Below are 23,412 nucleotides of genomic sequence, written 5' to 3' on the forward strand. Positions count from 1 at the left end.
TGTGTGTGTGTGTGTGTGTGTGTGTGTGTGTGTGTGTGTGTGTGTGTGTGTGTGTGTGTGTGTGTGTGTGTGTGTGTGTGTGTCACAGCTGACCTGTCAGGCAGCTGGCTATCCCTATAAATAGGCATCTACTTATGAATAATGCATACTGTCAGATGATAATCCATGGGTACAGTTGTTCTTCATTTTAGTTTGGGGCCTAGCACTAATGTACAGTGTTTGATCTATTTAAAAGCATTTTTAATGTATATGTTGTATTTTTAAAATAATCATCAAGACAATATGATTCATATTCAATTTAATGTCCTTAAATCTGCGTATTTTCACTGGTTTTTTATGCTGCTAGAAAAGTTGTTTGTCTTGTTTATAAAGTAGGTTAATTCTGCCACCTCCTGTTCAACGAGCGAACTACAAACGAAGTTGTGCTGCATTAGATGTTGATCCAAAGGCAAAGTAAGACTAGTTATGAAGTCAGTTTCGTTGATTCATTTGTTATTTTTCAAATCATTCAAAAGAAATTATAAAACAACTGATCTTAATTGTAATGCTCATGATTTTTCTTTAAATAATGAAATAAGTGTGGAAAATCTATAGAAACACATAACTTAACAAATGTCAAAATAAGTTCAACTCGTATGAAATTCAGATGTAGGTCATACAAACACATTTTACAAGTTCTGATAATTTATCGATAAATCTAGCGTCATTAATTGCGCAAGTTATTTAAATTGCATGGCTTTTAATGGCTTGGGTTGTGTATTCCCTAGTAGACATATATCTTGCTCTCCCATCCTCTGTCTTGCTAGTTTGACAATTTATTGCGTGCCTGTTCCTGTTCTTACGTACTTTGCGTAGTGACAGTTTTATATTTATTGTTGCAATTCCTCATCTATCCTATGGATGGCAGTAACACACGGAGAAGCGCAGAAACATTTCGATGAAGAAGAAAAGGAACCCAATGGAATTCGTCCTCAGTTCATTAGTCTGCTGTGTCTGTCTGCTAGCAAAACAACAGTTTTAGTCGTTAATATTCAAGTGTATGTACCTCATGAGTATCAGAGAATGTCTACCCGGGCTCTTCGAAGGCTTAAAGGGAAACAGCGAGGCCAGGAGGCGTTAGACTTGGGGGATCTAACTTTGGGTGACACCCCGGAGGAGCAGGCTGAGGCTGAAGAGGAGCAGTTGGACACGGCTAACGTTTCTCCTTCCAACAAGAAAAGTGACGGCCGAAAGGCAAAGAAAAGCAAGGCTCAGAAAAATTTCAGCAACATTTACGAGTTGGTAAGGTGACGGTGTAATCCACCAACTCATGCTTATCATGAAGTTAGCATAAAGTTAGTGTCTTAATGGCAGCTGTTTACGGCTAGCTCTCTCTGGACTAGCCGTATGACATGATGCCCAGCTGGCTGTCGCTTTAGAAAGTCGTCCAAATGTAGGCTCTGTCTATACCATCAGAACGAACACCGCCAGAAAAGGTCTGGTATTTGTTTTCAGCGCGTCACTATTCTTTTAAAACTTACCTTTAAAATGCCCTGTACGGCTGATTGCACATGGACCGACAATCGACAGCTGTCGGTGTGATTCCTCATCAACACGAACATAATCCTAGTGGGTTGGGAGTCGTACAGGCGCTGCCTTTTGTACTTACTTCTACTTATTGTGAGACCGTGTTTAATATAACTAACTGAAACCTACAGTGCTGTGAAAAAGTATCTGATCCCTTCCTGATTCCCCCCCTATTTGTCACACTAACATGTTTTTGGAAACTTTGGTTTAATTTTACTTGACAACCAGGCTTGATTACTGCCAGACCTGTTGAATCAATAAATCACTTAGATGAAACTGAACCTGTCAGACAAAGTGTAGTAGGTAGGTTAAAAGATCTCAAAACTCAACACAGTGTGCTACCATCTAAAGAAACTAAAGAACAGATGAGAAACAAAGGTGGAAAGGTGTTACCAAGCCCTCTTAAGGCCACAGTGAGTGTCATTATTCATAGGTTAAGAAAACCTGCCACAGTGGTGAACTTGGAGTGGCTGGCCTACAAAAATCACTCCATCTGTAACTCATCCAGGAGGCCACAAAAGAGCCCAGAACATCATCTAAAGAACTGCGGGCATCACTTGCCTCAGTCTGAGATGCTTTGGCATGGCCTTAAATAGGCCAGTAATGCTTGAAAACCCTGTGAATTATAACCACACTTGAAGAATTATTCCATGGCAATGTGAAAGACTCATTCCCACTTTGCGGTTCTTGCTGCCATGGGTGGCACAACCAGTTATTAAATTTAGGGCTAATTACATTTTCATAGGACAATAACTTGTCTTAACTTAAGGCCATGAAGGAAAAATATTTCTGTCACAGTGTCACCAGCATTAAAGGGTTTCTTTTGTTTGTTTGTTTTTAATTTTCAGCTCATTTCATATCAATACTGTTTACATAGATCAGTTTATTTAAATTCTCCATTGATCAGAATAGAACTAAAAATATGAACTCCTCCCACAATTTAAGTCACAATTCACCCACAAGCTGTGGTTAAAATGTCATCTTAATATACCTTCTCATCATGAACACAGACTTTCGTGTATTAGGTATTGTTTTGTGTTGGAGTTGTAGCTGTGCCGTGTTGTGACGGGATGCTTTCAGTGCCAATGTCCTATTTTTACCAGATCGGTAGTACAGACATCGAAGGAGAAAAAATTTCAGCTGATGAAGAGGCAGAGAAACCAAACAGAAACAAAACAAGCGACCCAGCAAAGAATGACAATAGAGACACCGATAAACTGGATCAAAAGCATGAGGAAGAGTCAGCCAAGGTAAAATGAAAACAAAGCAACAGTGATGCACTTCTGCAGTCTTCTAGGTCCGTGGAAATCTGGTCTTATTGTGCATCTTCTCTTTAACAGCCCCCTGGAGACAGAGTTAAAAAGAAGAAGAAGAAGAAAAAGACAAAAGTGACATCAGAAGATGGACAGGTAACATATTTACTATATACACTATTTATTTAATTAATGCTTCAGAATCAGAAGCTAAACTCACAGTATGCATAACTTGATCCCCTATTTTTGAACTGACTGTGTGTATGTGCTTTACATTCAGGAGGCTACAGCAGATGATAACATTGATTTATTGCTGGAAAACTTGGAGCAGTCTAATGGTCTGAGTTTGCAAAATGACGATTCTGGAGTGTCAGACAGAAGACCTGTGCTACATGTGGAGCACAGGTGAGGACATGTTTGATCAAGACATCAAAAATGGCACAAAATGATCCTAATAACACACATTAGGATCATTTTTCATTAACCAAACCTGACCAGCATGGTGGCAGAAGCATTTATCTTTCTATATATATTTGTACACAAAAATCAGTTTTTTTTTAGCATACTGCATTAGTTAGAAAATAATAACAAAAAATTCATTCATTTTATAGCTTTAGGATTTTTTTTTTTAAACAGTGGACAGCTGAAATTCCTTGATTTAGTCAGTTTTAGGTTGGTTTGTTTAGTTTTTAGCCTCAAACATAATTTTTGTGATTCTGAAATGCTGCCATGTGGTGGCGCTTGGCTCACAGAAGAAAAACAAAACACAATAAGGCCATTAGTCGTTCGGATTGTACAACAGTTTATTAATACCAAAGTGCAAAAAGTTAAAATGGTTTAGAAAATGTTGCACAAGACAAATCACCAGTGTTGGTGGCAAAGCATCATTTGTTCCTTTCTGCATTAAAAGACTGTTACAGAACAAACACTTTTTTGTACCAGTAAGTCAGCTGGGTGGTTCCAAATAAATGTGCAAATTCTGCACTGTCAAATTATAATATTAAGGTGATTAACAGCCACTGAGACATTTCCACTCAACTGTATTTTTCCTGTGGCTTTTGTGAGAACCTTATTTGCTGCTTTCAACTCGCAAAAATACAGTTAATCGTGTGATACTCGTCTGTGCCCAAAGCAGTAAACAATTACACTGATGACCTGGTTTTATTTTGGTTCTGTACTCTGACTGATATAAAGTCAGCTTTGAAATCGGGTGTTCTTCTGGTACGACCACTTCTTAATTTCAACACTTATATGGTGTGTTTCTCATGGTCCTCAGTGAAATTGTCTGCTGTATGATATTGTTTTGAAATTTAACTTGGATTTAACTGGAATGCATTTCTTCTACCAGTTCAAAGTGAATTTCATTTTCATTTTGAATTTCTGTGGTAACTCAGGAATCTCAACTCTGAGACGGAGCTGAAGAGATATTTTGGGGCTCGAGCTGTTCTAGGGGATCAAAGGTAATAGCAAAACCTTCTTTTTTTTTTTTTTTTTTTTTTTTTTAAAGTAGTCAGTGCCACTTTTTTAAACAAGTAAATGTATTATATGATCTATAGTTTAAAATATAATCTTGCACTTTTTTTTGTTAGGCCTCGACAGAGAAACAGACAGTTTCACCGTAGCACTTGGATGACCAGTCCAAAGGACAGCTGGCCTCGCTTCAGCCGCCCAGGTATACTTTTATATATTAATTAATCATAAGGAATTTTATGTGGCGTGATTTGCTGATAATTTCAGTAATACTTTTAATGATGCTGATCAAAGGTTGACTTTGTGTGTCGCATGCTGCTGTTTGAAACTAAAACATGAAAAGTTTCGTGATTACCTAATGGTTATTTTGGGATACGATTCAAATGCCAAAACACCCACAAGAACACTACTGATGACACTCAGTGTATAGGCAGCTTTCTGTGTAAATAAATGTTTAGTTAGATTGGTGCACATGTGTTTTTCAGTTGTCCCAGGATGAGGACAGTTTTGCCTGTTAAGCTCTTATATGACACAGCAAAAGCAGAAGACACACAAAAGCACACATAGCTGTGATAAATTAGTTTCTACAGCAATTCATATCAATCAAAAGCTCCTGATCTATTCTCTTTTAACTATACATAATTCAAGCTGACAGGCACATAATGGTGTTAAGACCTTTTCATGCTACTTTATCTTGTAGTTTGAAGGAATTACATTTAGGGTAAAAGTTCTAAACTGTGCTAGTTATAATAGATATTTAGGTGTAACATGTAGTGAATGTTATTTGATGCTCCCATCGTAAGACCACCTCATTGTGAACATATTGAAAGTTATCGTTGATGGATTATTTAATTGTTCAATTTCGATTCTTACACTTTGTTTGAATCACATTTTTCTCATCTAACGTAAAAATCTTTTTTAATATATTAAAAACATTTTTTTCAATATTTATCAGTTGTTTATCAGAGTGACTTTAAATGTAACATGAGTTGTGCTTTTCTTTACGTGATGCTTTGTTCCTTCTGCCTGACCTCTCCGCAGGAATCTCAATGACCTTACTGGAGACAAAGGACGGCGTTCATTACTTCACGTTTGAGCACAGTCGGGAATACCAACAAGTGCAGTTCAAGTTCCTGGATGCCGTGGAGTCCATGGACCCCAACAACATTGTGGTAAATGAAATTCTTCAGTTGTGTGTGTAGACACCGACGACTGTGTCAACCTAAATGTTGGCAACTAATTTTTACTTTAAAACATTTAAATCTACACTGAAAAACTCCAAATATTTTAATCATTTAATGAATAAAGTGAAGCAAATGTAATGTAAAGATAAACTAGGTTCATGATGGATTTGAGTGTGGAAAACAAGAAGACTAAAGACGCCAATACTTAAATACCTCGTACAACTTTATTTGTAATCGTCACCAGGGAGTCTTCTTCTTGCAAAACAAAGTCTGAGTCCACGGTTTAGGCCATAGTCACTCAGGTCTATTACCTTGCCCGTTGGTTTTTGGAGGCTGTGTTTACTGCTGACCGTGAAAGTACTAAAGAAATTGGTAACTAAGCTTTTAAAGTAAAAGCTGCACTTTTTGAAATGTGATGTGCAGCCATAAAGCAAAGCTTTCACTCGGAAGGGGAATCTTAGTTTCTGGGTTGACACACTTTTTCCAGCTTTTATTACGTCTCTGCAAGCAGTGAGTGACTGTTGGTGGACAAGTCTGCAATTATGGCAATCTGATAATGACCAAAGGACTTACAAGGCTTTTGGTACAGGTCCCTTTTGTATGACCAATTTCATCTAGTGGATGTCAGCAACCACCAATCCTTTTGGGAAAATAAATTTTTCAACAGCAGTCAGTCGTTGCCAGCAGGTTGCCACTGGTATTTAGGGCTATGTGATCAGTGCCTTACTCGACCTATGACTTCAATAAAAACTTGATTTTAAGTTAAATCACCAGTATGGAATAATATTACATACAACGTGACCACTATTAAATTATAAGAAAAGCAGCCTATAAAACAGGGGATATTACAGTGTTAAACAAGGGATGTCAACCTTGACAAGTTGCTGCAATATGAGTAGGGATGGGTATTGATAAGATTTTCACGATTCCGATTCCATTTTCGATTCTGTTTAACGATTCGATTCTTATGATTCTTTCGATTCTTTTTAAAAAAGGAGAACACTAAGTTCGATTAGCTTAGAACTTTGTTTTATATCTTCTCTTTGAACAAGATAGAAATTTACAAGTAACATGGCCTTACAAACACCAGGAAAAAAAATTGTAAATGTAAAATAATAAAATAAATATTCTTCTGTAGCAATAACAAAGTATAACATAAATTATTCTGTAGCAATTACACAAGAATATCCAGTAATGTCCCTGCCTACAATTAAACACATTCACTTACCGAAAATCGGGGGCATCTGCTGTGGCAAATGGGTGCAAGCCTTTTACCACAAACTTAGTCACTGCTCGGTGACATTCGTCTATCCTGGCCTGAAAGGAGACGCTACCGGTAGACTGCAGCGAGAACTGCCAGCATCTGAGCCAGCCAACTCTGTCTGTCTCTCTCATCATGGTCAATCAAAAAAAAAAAAAAAAAAAAAAAAAAAAAAAAAAAAAAATAAGATAAATGATGTTAGAAATCAGAATCAGAATCAGAATACTTTATTAATCCCTGGGGGAAATTATTTTTTGTTACAGTGCTCCATTTTAAACCAACATTAAGACAAGACAGACAATACACTAACTAAGAATAAGAATAGTACAATATATACATATATACACATACATACTTCACTCATAAATAAATAGTTGGAAAAGAAACATGTGTAGCTGTAGCAGCAAACAGTGTGTTAAGTGGATGCGTTGTACAGGGAGATGGCCACAGGCAGGAAAGACTCTCATGGTCACCTAAATGCACAGTAATGGCAGGTTTTGTAATAAGACAGATCGCGCTAACATAATATGCACTGTTAGTTGATTATTTACCTGCCGCATTAACGGGAGAGGACGTGCAAACGTTACCGCTGCTGCTGGGTTGAGATTCACGAGTCCGGAGCGGAATTAAAAACACGACATTCATTTAAGGTCATCGCGTGTTTTGTGAGCAAATGCTTTTGCATATTCGTAGTGTTTCCTCCCTTAAATGAAATATCTACTTTGCAAGTATTGCAAGTTGCCCTGTTGTCATCCGTTCTCGTAAAGTATAACCAAACTTTTGAGCGTTTGAGCCGCTTACGGCCGTGTTTCCTGCCAGGTAAATGACGCTCCGCAACGTGGTGACGTCATTCGGGGCGACTGGAATCGATAAGGGAATCGTTTGCAAAAATGGCAAACAATTCCAAGGAATTGAAACAGTGGGAACCGGTTCTCAACAAGAACCGGTTTTCGATACCCATCCCTAAATATGAACAAGCAGTGTCCTTGGTTTCTCAAGGCTTGCTTGTGATGTCTGGTCAAAAATTAAGATTTAGAGTTTTACAAACTAGTGGGTGATGAAGCAGCACACTGTATCCAATTTTTATGTACCGTCTGTGTTGTTTTTTTTTTTCCCGTGCAGGCCCTGCTTCAGCTTAACCCCTACCACATCGATTCCTTGCTGCAACTTTCTGATGTCTGTCGCATACAAGAAGACCAGGAGATGGCTAGGGACCTTATTGGTGAGGATCATTGGATGCTCTGTGTCATGAAATACATTGTTTGTTTGTTTTTGTTTTTTTAAATGATGATAGCTGGGGATCCACTCTGTTCAACCACAATCTGTTAAGAGCAAATGACGCATCTAGCTTCAAGGCAAACTAATGATCTGCAAGTACGATGGTGATTTATTCAGATATCTTTAGACTGTAATGAAATTTTGAATCTTAACTGGGTTGTGCTTCATTCACTTGTTTGACCTGCACCCACTCTGGCGTTCTGATCTCAGTGACTTAATACACAAACTCTTTCTGTTCTTGCTGTAGACACGAGGTTTTGGTACAGACATGAAATGCAGCCTGTCTTAAGGCATTATTCTGCCTTAAGACAAGCTTAAGTGCATGTCTGTTGTTCATCATCACTAAGAGGACCGAGCATATACTGTACTTTTTTTCAGTATTAACTGATTACTTAATTTGTTTTGGTATATGAATACCTTTAGAATTCAAGCTTTTAATGTTCCATTTCTTTCAGTATAATTACAATTTAAAAAATTTATTTTATCATCATTTGTAAAATGGAAAAAAAAAAATCTGAACTCTCGATCAATTAAAACCATTTAAAGCAAAAATGCTGGGCTTTCTAAACTATAGGTGATGATGATGTAACACGGTGCCAATTGAGGTTTTGTCATTTTCTTTTTCAAACAGTGTTGCTGGTATTAAGTTGACTTTTTTTTTTCCTGTTTTTTGTCTGTTCTAATCAACTAAATGTATTCACTTCCAATATCTGATGTTTTGTCTTTGTAATAATTTCAAGTAAAAATGCATTTTACCTCATTTCTAAACTGTCTTTCTCCACATTGATTTGTATTTGTAGTTATTTCAGAGGTTAGGTAGTTCCTTGATATACTGTGAGTAAACAAACTAGCCACTGTTAACAAGTCAAAATTCATGCAAAGGACAATGATGGGTTTAATTTCACGGCGCCATCCTATTTATGTCTCTGAAATAGTTTGTGTAGAAGACCACAGGGATACTTTGTCCTCTGCAGGGATAATTTGTCTGATTTACGTAGTAACACGGCGCCAGCCAAATGCAAGCTGAAGGCGTAAGAGACGTTATTTTCACTGCTGGTACATGTTCGTGTACCAAAACTTTAAAGGTGGAATGATGCAGCCTTGTATACTTATTAATAGTCATTTCCTAAGTAAAAAATGTATTTTTGTTTTTTCCAGAGCGAGCTTTGTATAGCTTTGAGTGTGCTTTTCATCCTTTATTCAGTCTGACGTCGGGCACCAGCAGACTGGATTATCTGAGACCAGAAAACAGGTTGGTTGTTCCCTTTTGTACTTTTTAAAAATGTTGTTACACATTGTACTTTTGTTAAACATCTTGTAGACTCTACAGTATAGTTTTCAACTTAAATTATATATTTATGAAGTGATTGAACTCAGCAATTCAGTAATTCAATATCCCCTGTTTGCAGAGCATTTTATCTGGCTCTGTATAAGCACATGATGTTCCTGGAGAAGAGAGGATGCCCAAGGACAGCTTTGGAGTACTGCAAACTTATCCTGAGGTATAAAAAGAAAAGCTTAAAACGTGGGAAAGGATAAGCTACATAATTAGATATGAGGCATTTATGATAGCAATAATAATAAATCCTCACTCTTCCCCATTCAGACTCTTCCCCCTTCAAACAAACTTTAACTGATATATAAAACATTATGTTCCAGTTTTTTGTTTTTTTTAACAGCTAATTTACAGTGCTGTGAAAAGTCTTTGACCTTTCCATAACATTATGGACTCTTGTGAAAAACCGAGTGCACCCAATGATTCTATGACTTTGTTTAGTTGCATGTTTTCTGTGACTTTATCGCCTTTCACATTTTGGCCTCTTGTCTGTATAAAATTGCTTTAGTTCAGTGATATTTGTGAGGAATTATTTATGCACACCTCTCTTAAAGACCCGCTATAGCATTTCAAGTCTGGGTGAGGTCTGGCTGGGCCATCTCAACATGTTGAGTCTCTTCTTTTCAGCATTTAGTTATAGATTTGCTGCTGGGTATGGGATGATTGTCCTGTTGTGGATGACCACATTTCAGTCACATTTAAATTTTCAAACAGATGGCCTCACATTTGACTCTAAAATACTTTTCTGTAGAGGTTTTTTGTGACATCATAAACACAGTGATTGAGAACTCTCAATCACATGGTACACATGGTCATATTGGACATGGTACAACCACTGCTCACGGGGCAAAAATGTGTTTTGTCCAACTGATTTGTGAGAGGTTTGCAGAGGTTCTTTGCAAGATGCCAACTTCTGTACAAACACTCACCACGCAGTAGTCAGTGTGCTCCATGCAAACTACTGAAAATCAAGTCAATCTGCTAGTGACCTGTTGCTAAGAGGTTTTTGCTGCAGGATTAAATAACTTTTGTTACCAATTTCATCCGGTAACTGCCAGCGTCCACTTGGAAAACAGTCAGGGAATACATTTCCTTTGCAACCAGTGGTTGCCAGATGGATGTTGTCCAGTGTCTGAGGTCTTATTCACTTTGAACATCACAGTAACTGTAAGGTGGCCAGATTCTGTGACTGCAAAACTAAGCCTAAATCGTCACCTCCAGCTGTGCTTTACAGTTGGTATGAGATGTTTGTGCTCATATGCTATTTGGTTTTCACCAAATGTGGTACTGTGCATTCGAGTCAAAGATCTCCACTTTGGTCTCATCTGTCCAAAGGACATTGCACTAGACTTTTGAAACATTGTTCAGATGCAACTGTGCAAACCTAAGGCATACTGGCATGTTCTTTTCAGAGAGAAAAAGCCTTGTCTTAACAACGCTTCCAAATAAACCATCTTTGTTCAGGCTTTCTTTTCACTGTCATTAGCTTTGACATTTAATATTTTTTGCAGTTTCCCTGAGCATTGCACAGTCTAACTTTGGGGTGTATTTACTGGGACGTCTAGTCCTAGGAAGATCGTGGCATTTTGTAACGCACTTGAATGGTCCAAACGTTTAAACGGTCAAAACTGCTTTTCTCGAGGTGCTCGTGATGATCAGTTAATCAGCTGCATTTGATTAGCAACACCTGGCTGCTAGTTACCTTCTTAATTGCTGAGGAATTAATGGGCTGATTGGACATGTGAGCAATAACGATGAAAGAACACGATCTGTTTCTACTCAAAGAGAGAGGATGCACATTTAGACGCTTTCACTGTCTCATTACATGAAAAGTATTACATAAATGACTTTCTAGATAAACAAGAGGAACCTTTATTCTCTTTATAAAGTAAACACTAAACAGGCAAATTTGTTGAGGCACCTTTTTTTATGTGCACTAATGTGGTGAGACTGTCTGCTGATAACGATCCAAGATGGACTCGGAATTATTTATAAGGTAAAAAACAACTGAACATGTGTTTCAGACCATTCATTCAGGTCATGTATTGAGATTCGGGCTAATATCATGACCTGTCTTTTACACATAATAGAATTAAACTTTTATGGAGACATAATTTAAAAACAGTCCATGTGTTTATATCATTATCTCTTATGTTAAGAAATCACTTACCAAAAAGCTTTTCACGAAGTGTTCCTGTGGGGACACTGCTGCCATAAGCTTCAGCTTTGCAGACTATTCATATAGTTGTCAATATTTTTTTGTGATTTTCATCAAATTCTGGCTTCCTGATTTAATGTTCCGGCCTGAAGAGCAGCAGTGTGGTAATAAAAAGCACTGGCCCTTTATCACCGGCAGATATTAAGTCACTGTTTGCTTTAACAGAATCTTTAGCACGTTGCTTAAAGAAATGCTACACATACATTATATGAGATGATTAAAGAAGATAAGTAATAATCTCATCTGCTATGATGTTTAACACACAAACTTTATTTGTCGTTATAATCATAGTTGTTGTTAAAGAATTTATTTTTTTGCCCTTAGGTTGATTTTAAGCTATTGTAAAAAGAGACTTGTGTGCATAGATTAATACCTCCCTCCTGGTTACTTCAGTTGGTTTTCTGCCTGAGGGTCAAAATTTACTGAGGAAACAAACAGCAAAGCAGTGGTGTTTTGGAGCTGTCTGGTTTCGACCCTCTTCATTAGTGCCGTCTTTACTAAATATCCCTAAATGCCATAACCAACAGTGGCTGTAATGTCTGAAACACTGTAAGCAGCCCAGGTCATCGTGGTGTGATAGTTTTATTTGTACTTAGTCTAAGACACATCTTTGTCATGATTGTTTTATAGCCATTTTTTTTTTCCCCATTTGAATTAGTTTGGACCCGGACTCTGACCCTCTTTGCATGCTGCTGCTCATTGATTTCTTGGCACTTCGATCCAGAGAGTACCAATCCGTCCTTCAGTTATATCAGGACTGGGAGGTAAAGTGTGCACTTACGTTCTGTGTGTGTGCCGGAGTTAGTGTGCCACTGTTAAATTTTCAGTCTGTGACAGGAATTGTTTGTTTTTGCTTTTCAGGAGCACAGAAATCTGTCTCAGCTGCCAAACTTTGCATTCTCCACTGCCCTTTGTCATTTTCATCTAAGTCAGCAGGAAAATATGGACCCTGAAGAAAGTCACAAACAAAGGCACAAAGCCGACCAGCTGCTGCAGATTGCCCTCATCATGTTCCCTGCAGGTTAGACCCTCAGCAATGAACTGAATCAAATGGTTGCCCTTTATTTAGCTCTTCATATTCTAAGGCATACTCTAAAGAATTTTAATAACTTCCAGGACTGTTACCATTCACCTTTTGAAAAGTGTAACTTTGTAATTCCCTGCCCTTTGACGTGTTCCCTTCTCCCCACTATAGTCTTGATGCCTTTACTGGATCTGTGTACTGTGCAGCCAGATGCTGCAGTCACCTCCCATAGCTTCTTTGGTCCAAATAGTCAGATAAGGTAACGTATGCTCTCTTTATTTTCCAAACTATTGCACAATGCAGGATTTTAAAAACAATTGAAACATTTTTTTTCTTCCATCTTTGTACCCTCATGTTAAAGCTCTTTGCACTTGTTCCATCTTTAGGCAGCTGCCAGCTCTGGCTGAACTGACAGGTCTGTATGTGGGGAGAACTTGCACTCTGTGGAGGGAGGCTGCAGTAATGCTTTGGCTGGAAGAGACGGTGAAAGAAGTGCTGCGACGAGTTGATGCCAAAGACCCTGTAGTGGAGGACTGCCAAAACAAGTCAGCTTTTTTTTTTTTTCTTTTTTTTTTTTTTTTTTTTAACATTGGAGGCATTTGTTGATGACAAAGAGAGGCAAAATTAACTGTGGGCTGGGTCTTACCTCTGCACTTAGTATTCCTTTAATTAAAAGTACATGCCTCTCAAAACCTTCCCCTTCATGTCTTTCTAATAGGAGAAAGCAGAGGTACCAAAGTGCACCAAGGAACATCCATCGCCATGTCCTACTCTCTGAGATCAAAGAAGCCACCTCAACTCTGCCTCTGGTAAGAAACAATCACCATCTGCACCTCAGCGTCTTCTATTCTGAGAACTGCACACAGCAAATTGCAAGTGAAGTGTTTTTTTTGTATTTTTTTTTCCCCTCAAATGTTCTTGGTTACGTTATCTTGATTAGGGTGCTGAACAGTCTGAGGCACCACCCTGATAGCAGAAAGCATACTCCAACCATTGCTAGTGACACATCTCAGTGTCTTCAGTTCACTCTCCAAATCTCTAACTGTAAATCACAGAATAATTGATCTCAGTGTCATTGTGGGGAAATGATTCCCTGTGAACAAGCACACAGTCACAGTGCAAAGAAAACATAATCTCTGGCAGAACCAGATTATGGTGTGTGGTTAGTGGAAAGCAGCTAGAGCAAAGAAGACCTGTGAGAAGCAATAGCTGTTTTACAAACTATTAAATTGTCTAATAAATTTTAATTTAAAGGTTTGTACCAAATGTAGTTTCTTCAAAATCACATGATTACAGCTGTATTTCATACTCTAACAGAAGTCTGCTGTTCTCCAGCTCGCCCAGGTCATCGCCTGTAGATTTAAAACTATAAAAAGACAAACTACACTGCTCAAAAAAAAAGTTTTATTTCTGAGCAGTGGACTTTGTGGACAACTTAAGGTTTTTTTGTTTCTTTTTTTCTCAAATTACTGAAGAAAGAGGCCAGACTGCTTAAAATCCATCCATCATTTTGCACACAGGCATTTGATAACTAGCTTTTCTGTTCTATATTCATGTATTTTTGGGGGGATTTGTTTCACCACCAGGAGGTGACCACTCAGCCTGTGATGGGGTTTGATCCTTTGCCTCCACTCGACTCAGTGATATCATATACACGACCAGAAAGGTAATTGTGGATCCTTATACTTTTTTTTTTTTTTGTCTCAATTTTCATTTTAACTTCATGACTTGTTTATTTTTGGGTCTGCATTTAGGCCGCGTGTTGGTGCATCCAATGAGAGTACACTCTCACTGTTTTTCCGGTCATTGCTGCCAAACTTTAACATTCAGGTGAGTCAGTCAACATCAGTATTTTTCTAGGGTCAATGTCTATTTTAGATTTTATATTGATTAACGCTTGTCAGGAAGCTTTTAAATGCACTCATAACAATTTGTCTTTAACTTGAGTTTTGCCTCCCCTCTGTTTTGTGCTGCGTTTGCCACACAGACATGCAGCAGAGTCTTTTTCACAAGCACACAGACACATGCACATAGCAAAACAGGAGGAAGAGAGAGTAACTAGTTTCTTTGCAAACTGTTAAATTAAGCTATCTTACAATAAAACAACAGACAGATATATCGATTGTAGGTCTGTATTATCTCATTTTCTGATGCACTTTCATTTTTAAGGTGTGCAGTGGTATAGCATTGATTGTGCATGTTGGTTGTGTCAGAAATGAGGGGTAAATGCTGACGTGAAGCTATTGACGATGAAGTTGGGGGAACATTTTGAAAACTAGCCAGTGGAAAAGGATGGATGGATGACATTCAGTTATACTGTAGATGTCCCTCCTCACTCTCAAGAGCATACGCTACTGCTATAGCTTCTCTAAACAGCTGCATAGGCTTAGAATACCATGAAATACAAATAAAGAACCCATAGTGTGTGCATGTGGTAACACCATGTGACTAAGCTATAAGCCCCTGACACAAAACTCATTTGTTTCTTTTAAACTTGTGTAAGCGCAGTTAGTGAATGAATCATTATGAACTGGTGAACTCAGAGGGCTGTAAAGTGATTTAGTTATGTTCTCCTTGGTTCTCTGATTTCTTGCAACGATGTCTGTTGAGTTTACTTAAAACATCACTAAAGGAGCTACAAAGCTTTGAATGAGAGTTTACCTGGTAGCTGTTGAAAGGATACAGTTGTGGTATACCAGTGGTCAGAAATACCATTATTACTTTAGTATTACTTTAACACAAAATCAGTGTTGAACCAGGACCACTGCTATGAGTCACACTATGCAGCATAAAGGCCGTTTCACATCGGACACGGCATGCTCTGTGCTCACCGCTAACTAAGAGCGAAGGATCCAGAATTTGTTGCGCTGGCTGCTGAGCTCTGCTTGTATATTGTTTTTTAGCGGCTGGTCTAGGTGTACTAGAAGCACCTGATCTTTGTCGTTTCAAAACATGTATCTCTCTGACTTTATCTCCTCTACGAGAGTTTGTGTTGTATTAAGTTCAAATGTTTAATAAAAACATGTATTGCTCCTTCATAACGAGGAAAGCTTTGTAACTGTCCCGACTAGTGAAGAGTGTGTCATTTCCACATGCTTTTCCTCCAAGCAACAGCGCCTTTGAAAACGCCCTGCTTGTCCCTGTGTAAGCACGTCAACCTGTAAGAAAAGGTTTACTTGGACACACACCAATGTTTTTTTTTTTTCATGGTGTGGCAATAAGAGACATGAAAGGGCATTTATCCTTCAAGGACCTGCAGTTCAAAAAAAGCACCCCTCCGACAGCCAAACCCATCTGTTCTCTGATTGGATAGTTAAATTTGTGATTGACATGACATTGACCAATCAGCTGAAAGGAAGAAAAATAGGGTCAAAATCCATACTTGTAAGTTGAAACCTGAGTGCAGAGTTTCAACTTACAAATTCTCCTTACACATACAAATCTTTTTTACGCACACAAATTCTTTTTACGCATACAAAACTGAAGTACAAAATATTTATGACCACAATTTGAGCCCATATTTTTGCCTGAGAGATGGGACTTGAAGAACTGAAAAATCAGGATTAAAAATGAAATACAATAAACAATTATTTTCAAAGTTATGATAAATTAATTTTGTGTCAGATAACAGAATTTTAAAAAATGTCTGGCTCTCGCCTCCTGACAAGAGCAAATGTTGTTAACCTCCACTCTGTGCAGGTACTTTGTAATTATGCAAAAGAAATTAAAATTAGACACATAATAAATCAAGATTTTTATTCTTCCGTAATAAAGTTTAATAAAGTGACTCTCTCTTTCACCTTCCTAAACGGTCCGTGGGTCTGACACGTTCTGATGACAGTCATACCTCCTCCAAAGCAAACTCCAGTCTAGTGTTCGCCCTCAACACCCTGAATGATGCATTTCAAGTAAAGTTGTGTTTTGGGGGGTTTTTTCGGTTTGGTTTGGTTTTATGATTAAAGCAGACACGCACAGATACACCCATTTAATAGCAGCACCCTGCAGGGCTGAGCTGGTAAACGATCTGGGAAAACATTTTAACACACATCCGTGACTGATGGAAGATTTCCTCTTAAGACTCATGGTCACCCTAAGGCAGACCTTCCCAAAGTGTGGGGCCCGCCCCCTAGGGGGGGCGCAGAGCCATGGCAGAGGGGGCGCGGTATGAAAAGGGGGGAAAAAAACAAAACAAAAGGCTTAGACACTGCTAGCACGGGCGCCTACAGAAACGCAGAGCAGGAGATGAAGCATCGCTGAATATGTTTCCAAACCAACTTCATTCTAAGCCAAAGACTAGAAAATATGGTGAAGCATATCTTCCCTTTGGTTTCACCTGCACAAGTGCTGAGGTAGGTCTCCCCTGCTTAATTGGTTTTCCCTTTGTCGGGAGCAGCGCTGGGCACTCCAAATCAGGGACAAACAGTATCCCACATTTTTGATTTTTAGTTCACAAACACTTGTTATAATGACTCACTACTCCTGACATTTTGGAGATTCTAGCTCTTGATACAGTAAAGTTACAGCGGGATACAAATAATATCAGGCTGATCCTGCCACAATTTGTCCCCTGGTTCAAATCACGGACAAACAGTATCCCACAGTTGTTTATGTTTTTAAACCCATTTTGCACAGAGGCATTTTTTGATTTGATTGCAATGATGAATATTATTACAAAGGGGAAAAAAAAAACAACTACAAGTAAAATAATTACAGTGATGCCTCTGCTTTTCTAAATAGAGGGACAGTAACTGCGTATATATGTAAGCTGTAAAACCTGAAGATGGTCAGATTAACAGTATTTTGTCTCTATCTGCTATTCTGCAATTCATCTCATGTAAACAATAACGTGGCGCACAGCGTGACGTGAAAAAAGGCACATACCTTTGACGTTGCGTGACGAACTCTGTATTCCTCGTCCACACGTAAACGCAAAAAAGGAGTTTTAAAAAATCTCCAGTTTTCGGTGATTCAAACGCCGTTTACGTGTGACGAAACAGCTGCGTTTCAAAAATACCCGTAGGTTATTTTTTACTACCTGTAATTTATTGCGATTACTTGTATTTGCTTAATTGTTACTAAATGTTTGAGGTGTGAAATAAACCGAATGAGCAAAATATGGGTGTGTGTGGTTGGAGGATGTGTTTGGTGGGGGGGCGTGAACATTTTTCTTGTAAAACAAAGGGGGCCTAGCAAAACTGAAAAATATCAAAGAAAGCATATGACCTTATTACAGTTAATTCTGTCGACCATTTCCAAGTTCAAGAAAACGACATTCATGAAGTGCAAAGTTGACTTGATGTCTCTGCTTTCTCTTTGCTAATAAGGAAGTTCAGTGCTTGGATTTCTTCATTAATTTACATTTTGTTCATCTTGAATGACACCCGTATTTGTAAAATCAGGGTTCTTCTGTTCATCTGTATAATTTGAATGCATAGATTACACTAAATCAAGACGAAGTTTCATTACATAAACTGTTCAGTTTCATCATGATTTACTAACTATCTTTCGTTCTAATTGACGTCAGCAGCCCATTCTTCAGAAACAAGATGTAAGCAAATAGTGAGGTGAATGAGCAGGGAGGCTGATTTTTGTCTCGATATTTTCTTATGTCTTGTTTTGTCAGAATGATCTGCATTTCAGCTCAGAGACTGTGTGAAAGAGAACCAATGTATAAAGATTACACCGTGCATACATTTTTATGCTGGGGTAGACAGTGAGACGTGGAACAATGTTTTGTTTTGTTTTTTACTAGTTGCATTCAGACCAGCAAAAGTATCAACTGTCTTTCTCCCTGCAGTAACTCTCTAGGTCTCCTTTTTTTTTTTTTTTTTTACACAGTGTTGCAGCATTTCAACCTAGCATCTTACCTTTAATACCTTTTAACTAGAAAAGGCTTTACAAGCGTTGATCATTGCAGTCGGACAGCTAAAACAACATTGCTAAAATACAGCTTTTCACTGATCTGTGCTGACCATAATTGACATGGACCAAGACTGATTTCTTAGCAGAATTTTACAAGATGCCGTTGTTGAAGGGATAAAAAATGAAGAGCGGTTTATATAGCAGTAAATATACATTCTCACAGCATCAGTTTCTGTGATGTTTCTGACAAGGAAAATGTGCTGAAGAGAGGATGATTTCATCTACTTGGCACAAGCGATATAAAAAGAATGTACTGCTTTTCACAAAACCTGCTGATAATAAAAAAAAAAAAAACAAACTCGCTTGTATGATTCTGCATAAAAGAGGCATTCAAAGGCTTTTTGGTAAACAAGTTCATAACATGTGGCAGTTTAAATGGTGTACTTTTACTCTGCAAATATATCAGAGTGTGGATTTTAAGTAAAGCCCTTGCATTTAAAGTTGGGTTTTTTTTGTTGTTGTTTTTTTTACTTTATATGCCGTTAAGAGGACGGGAAAAAATTGCAAACATGCTTTCTGTGTGAAAATGGTATATGAATGCATGGAAAGCAGGACCTATACTGAACCCATTTTGACCTTGTTTGGTTGTTTTCTGCAAATAAGACTAAATTGAAAGATTCCTTTAACTGTTACTTTATCTAATGTGTGAAAGTGATTATTGCAAAGACACCACATCCACTTCATGGCTTAAAGCACTTCTCTCGTGCTACACTGAGCATGACATGTGTCTGGTTTATGTCCAGTTTTCCAATGACTGGCCTGCTGAGCATGAATGTCTTCATTGGTCTTACAGGCTCCTGCCAGCATGCAGCACACACCAATCTCTGCCACTTTAAGATACAGTAAATGTATGGCAAACACTCACACAGTCAACTGTACATGCTTACTGTTAACGGATATGCCCGAGGCATGTTTCCATCAGGACAGTTCCAACTCTGTTATCCACTTATGGAGAGGAAGAGATACAATATGGATAAAGGAAATATAGTTAAGAGTTTAATATTTAAAGAACAACGTGGCCGTAAATTAGAATTACATTTCTGAAAACAACCTAAAGTTGTGTTTGATAACATGAACCCTAGATTATTCTGCTATATCCAACATAGATGCCGTATATTTATTTGGACACCATCAGTACAGTTAAAGTAATGTCTTGCAATGGTTAACCATTTCCGAGAACAAGTTAAATTAGTAGGACATTGTAGCGGAGCACTTTGGGTAACTCAGGAGATGGATCAGGTCATCTACTAATTGGGATGTTGATGGTTCAATTCCTGGCTGTTCCAGCCAAATATCCTTGGGAAAGATAACCTGATGCATCCACTGGAGTATGAATGTGTTTGAATGTTAGATAGAAAGAACTTGAATAGAAAAAAGCACTTGAGTGAATGGGCGTGATCGAGGTACTTTGTATAAAGGGCTTTGAGTCCTCAGGTAGAGTAGAAAAGCACTATATAAGAACCTCACTAGAAGTTTGTAGACTGAATAATCTCTCCTTCATTCTCAAGGATCCACCGAGGCAGGAAGATGACATGGAAGTGGCTCGAGCTGGTCAGGAGCTGAACCAGGAAGTAAATCGCCTAATGGTGGCAATGAGGGACATGCTGGCAAATATCCGGTTTCAGGAGCCACCAAGAGAGGACAACCCCTACAGAGATGATGATGAATGGGACTGAAAGAGGAGATAGAGGTGGACTAAGTGATGGATGAAGAGGAATAAAACTGAAAAAAAAAGTGATGTTAATAATTACAAGGAAAATAAGTTAGACAGCTGGATATTATTTTGTTGTCATAATTTCAGAATATTAGACTCATTTTAAAAAAACAAACATAAATACTACTGGGGTAATGTAGATGGATGTGAACCTGGCACACTTTGTTCCAAGCTCAGAAAGCAGATTGTTAGTTGGACCTGTCGTGTTGCCAAGGTTAAGTGTATTATTTATACGGTAATTATTAGTTCCATAATCAGTCTCCAAGCATTGTCAGTTCAGCAGCACTAATGGATAATAAGTCCTGCTTTTCTTCCTCTGGTTTCTGGCTTTCTGAGAGTTTTTAATTTTCTCTCATAAACACCTGCAGTGGAAGCTTTACGAAGCTAGAGTGAGATTCATGTAGTCTCATTCTGAGTGCAAGTTCTAAAGCAAACTGCTGCTTATCTGCACTTTAATACATATACACAGAATCATAAAATTTTTATTCTCATTGATTTGATCACTCCCAATAAAAACAAACTCTGAAAAATCCTTTGAAGTTTTCTTGAAGGCTAAAATGATTACTTTTTTTTTTTTAAACTTGAATATTTTAATGCGTAGCTAGTACAGCATTTTAAATTGATCAATTCTGTTTTTCTAAAAAGGAAACTGCCTTTTCAGGCAGTTAGTCATGCCATCCATTTAGGTCTTATTTATAATTTGAACTGAATTATAGTTGATGCACATCCAGGCATTCGTATGTGCAATTCTTTTATTTTTGAAGGGATTCTGTAGCCATAATAATCTTACTGTGAGACTTCTATGATTTTTCGGCTGAATAATTAAGAAGTTCCAAAATATAACGGGGGCCACATGAAAAAATGTAAAGTGTTTTGACTCTTGGTAATAAATTTAATCAAACTGAGTCATTTCTGATGACAAACAGTACCACACAAACCTCAGCAAGATGCTGCTCGGCCTGATGACACACTTCTGTTGTGACCTGTTGCAAAAAGCATGAAAAGGTCTTCCACGTACACACCTGACATCATTTTAAGCATCCTTAAACATGATAAACTAGATTTGTTTTGTCTTTCTGGTCTTCGTGGTATTTTCTACTCACTGTCTTAATCATCTTGGCTACTGTTTTTGGTTTGTTTAAATTCTGCTGCTTTCTTTCTCTAATATTCTTATTACCTCTCAGACTTCGGCACCGATTCTCACATTTCAGTTTCAGTTTACTTGCACTTATTGACAACGCAGCTATGGCAGATGTTTTCATTTTTATCTCTTAAACTGGTAATTAAATGAACTCTTTTCTGTGTACACTCAGATTCTCATGACCTCACCTTATTATGCTCATTCCATGCACGCTAAATCTGAAGCAGTAACTATGCTTCTGTTATCATCAGTGATATTTATCGTTTTTAACTTGTGCTTTTTTTTTTTTTTAACACTCTCCAACTATTGCCCTTTCTTCTCAGTGTCCTTTCATGTTATCCATGGGAGACGATTCACCCCATTTATGCTTTACAGTCACTGTTCAAACATTTTTTTTTTCAATACAAACACAAATGACGAGCTAGCCTGAGGTCTGTTACTCTCAGTCAAAGGACAAAATCATTGCGAGATGCTGTACACGCTTGAAACATACCTGCTTACTTTGTGTTCCAATGAGCCGCAAGGATGTGGGTGACTGTGCTAGATGGTCAAATGAGGTCATTGTTCCTAATTCACTTGGAGCTATGGGTGTTGTTGTGAAAACTTTTCATGTGATCATTCTGCTGTATTGAAAGCGCTTTCAGATTAGCGGCTCAGAGGCTGCTTGATGGGACTGCAGTATTACCACTGGTGCTGTGGGTTAAACGTAACCAGTTGCCATAACATAATTTAACAAAAACACCTAGAGCAAATTGAAATTCCTGAAAAAAATGAATGCAGAGTTGCAACAAATTTTTTTTTTCTTCGATAAAATATTTGTGCAACTTACTTGATTTCAGAATTGTTTTTTCGTAGTCACACGACTACGTGTGACCCCTGATATTTTTGTCATTGTATAAATTAAATGACATGGCAAATCCTCAAATTTCAGAAGCTGGACAGAAGCCGGTCTGCTACTTTTTTTGTGACGTGTTTGCCTGCATGACTTGTCACTTTTGATAATACAAATGAATTTGAAACCACATAAACATGCTCAAGAAGTTGAAGTTGAAATTATTAAATTTGATTTAACAAATTGTGTGGATATGTATCAAAATTACTGTGCCGTTAGTTTGAGAAGCAAACAGCACGTTTGGCTCTATGAACACCAAGATTTTCACTTGCACATTTGTCTTAAAGCTATTTAAGACTTATTTTTAATGGAAATATTTTTTAAGCACAGGTAGATGTGTGGATTTTGTCCTGGATTACTTAAGCCTTAGATTTCATATTTAATGTTTTCACAATATGTACCTGGTCAGACTGACCCAGGCCAAGAATTGCCTCACAGTGTCTACACCAAATCTAGAATTATGCATCTGTTTAGATTTTTTTTTAATAGCACAATTGTCATTTATAGATTATTGTCCTAAATTAATGTTTCAGAGAGCAGTGAAAGTTTAGGTTGAAGTTTTCCAACCGTTTTTTGTTTCAGAGAAAGATCTTTACTATCACACAATTTCCTTTGTTGTTAAGACATCATTAAAGAGTTTTCATAACTTACCATCCATAATTATTTAAAGATGATTTAACAAAAATAAAATTTTAAAAAATATTGCAAAGCAGTGAAGGGGAGCCTTGCATGTGTGGCAGTTGCACATGTGTTTCCCACACTCACTGAATTAGCAGCTCAGGTGAATTTTATGACACCCCAAGCCCTCATTTGGTCACAGTTAAATCAGAACAAATGGATTCTGTTTTTAGATTATTTAGTTACATTGCAGGTGCTTGTGCTTGCAGGAGAAGATGCTGTGTCTATGTTAAGGGACCAACTTTGTTCCCTACTTGCACCTACTTCCTGCGTCTGCAGGAACCTGGGCAAATATGATTTGAGCACAGTGTCAAGATCCCTCTTGACCCCTCTCTTTATTACTGTCTCAAAAAAAAATACACACAGACATGGCGTGTGCATCTTTATATGTGCAGTTGTTTTTAAAATGAGAATATCTAAGAACAAAACAGGAGGCTAACTATGAGTAAAGATTTAAATCTGCTTTCCAGAAAGT

At 37.8% G+C, this 23,412-nt stretch overlaps 1 protein-coding gene across 1 annotated transcript; it reads left to right on the plus strand.

Moving 5' to 3' along the window:
• The first annotated feature begins 917 nt into the window (after positions 1–917).
• On the plus strand, positions 918–22,442 carry tcf25 (transcription factor 25 (basic helix-loop-helix)). The gene is made up of 18 exons (XM_005915183.3): positions 918–1,281; positions 2,670–2,816; positions 2,907–2,975; positions 3,100–3,224; positions 4,214–4,279; positions 4,409–4,491; positions 5,331–5,461; positions 7,857–7,956; positions 9,171–9,264; positions 9,422–9,514; positions 12,225–12,330; positions 12,428–12,587; positions 12,762–12,849; positions 12,977–13,135; positions 13,309–13,399; positions 14,177–14,256; positions 14,345–14,420; positions 20,021–22,442. The coding sequence occupies exons 1-18, from the start codon at positions 1,063–1,065 to the stop codon at positions 20,186–20,188; spliced, it is 2,055 nt and encodes a 684-aa protein (XP_005915245.2). The 5' UTR covers positions 918–1,062; the 3' UTR covers positions 20,189–22,442.
• Positions 22,443–23,412: the final 970 nt, after the last annotated feature.

This window comes from Haplochromis burtoni, unplaced genomic scaffold (genome assembly GCF_018398535.1).
Source record: "Haplochromis burtoni strain Fernald_Lab_line unplaced genomic scaffold, NCSU_Asbu1 Contig_11, whole genome shotgun sequence".
Taxonomy (NCBI): Eukaryota; Metazoa; Chordata; class Actinopteri; order Cichliformes; family Cichlidae; genus Haplochromis; species Haplochromis burtoni.

Coding starts and splice junctions, on each gene's coding strand:
- tcf25 (XM_005915183.3), top strand. CDS start 1,063: ATGTCTACCCGGGCTCTTCGAAGGCTTAAAGGGAAACAGCGAGGCCAG. Junction 1,282..2,669: donor TCAGCAACATTTACGAGTTG/GTAAGGTGACGG, acceptor TATTTTTACCAG/ATCGGTAGTACAGACATCGA. Junction 2,817..2,906: donor ATGAGGAAGAGTCAGCCAAG/GTAAAATGAAAA, acceptor TCTCTTTAACAG/CCCCCTGGAGACAGAGTTAA.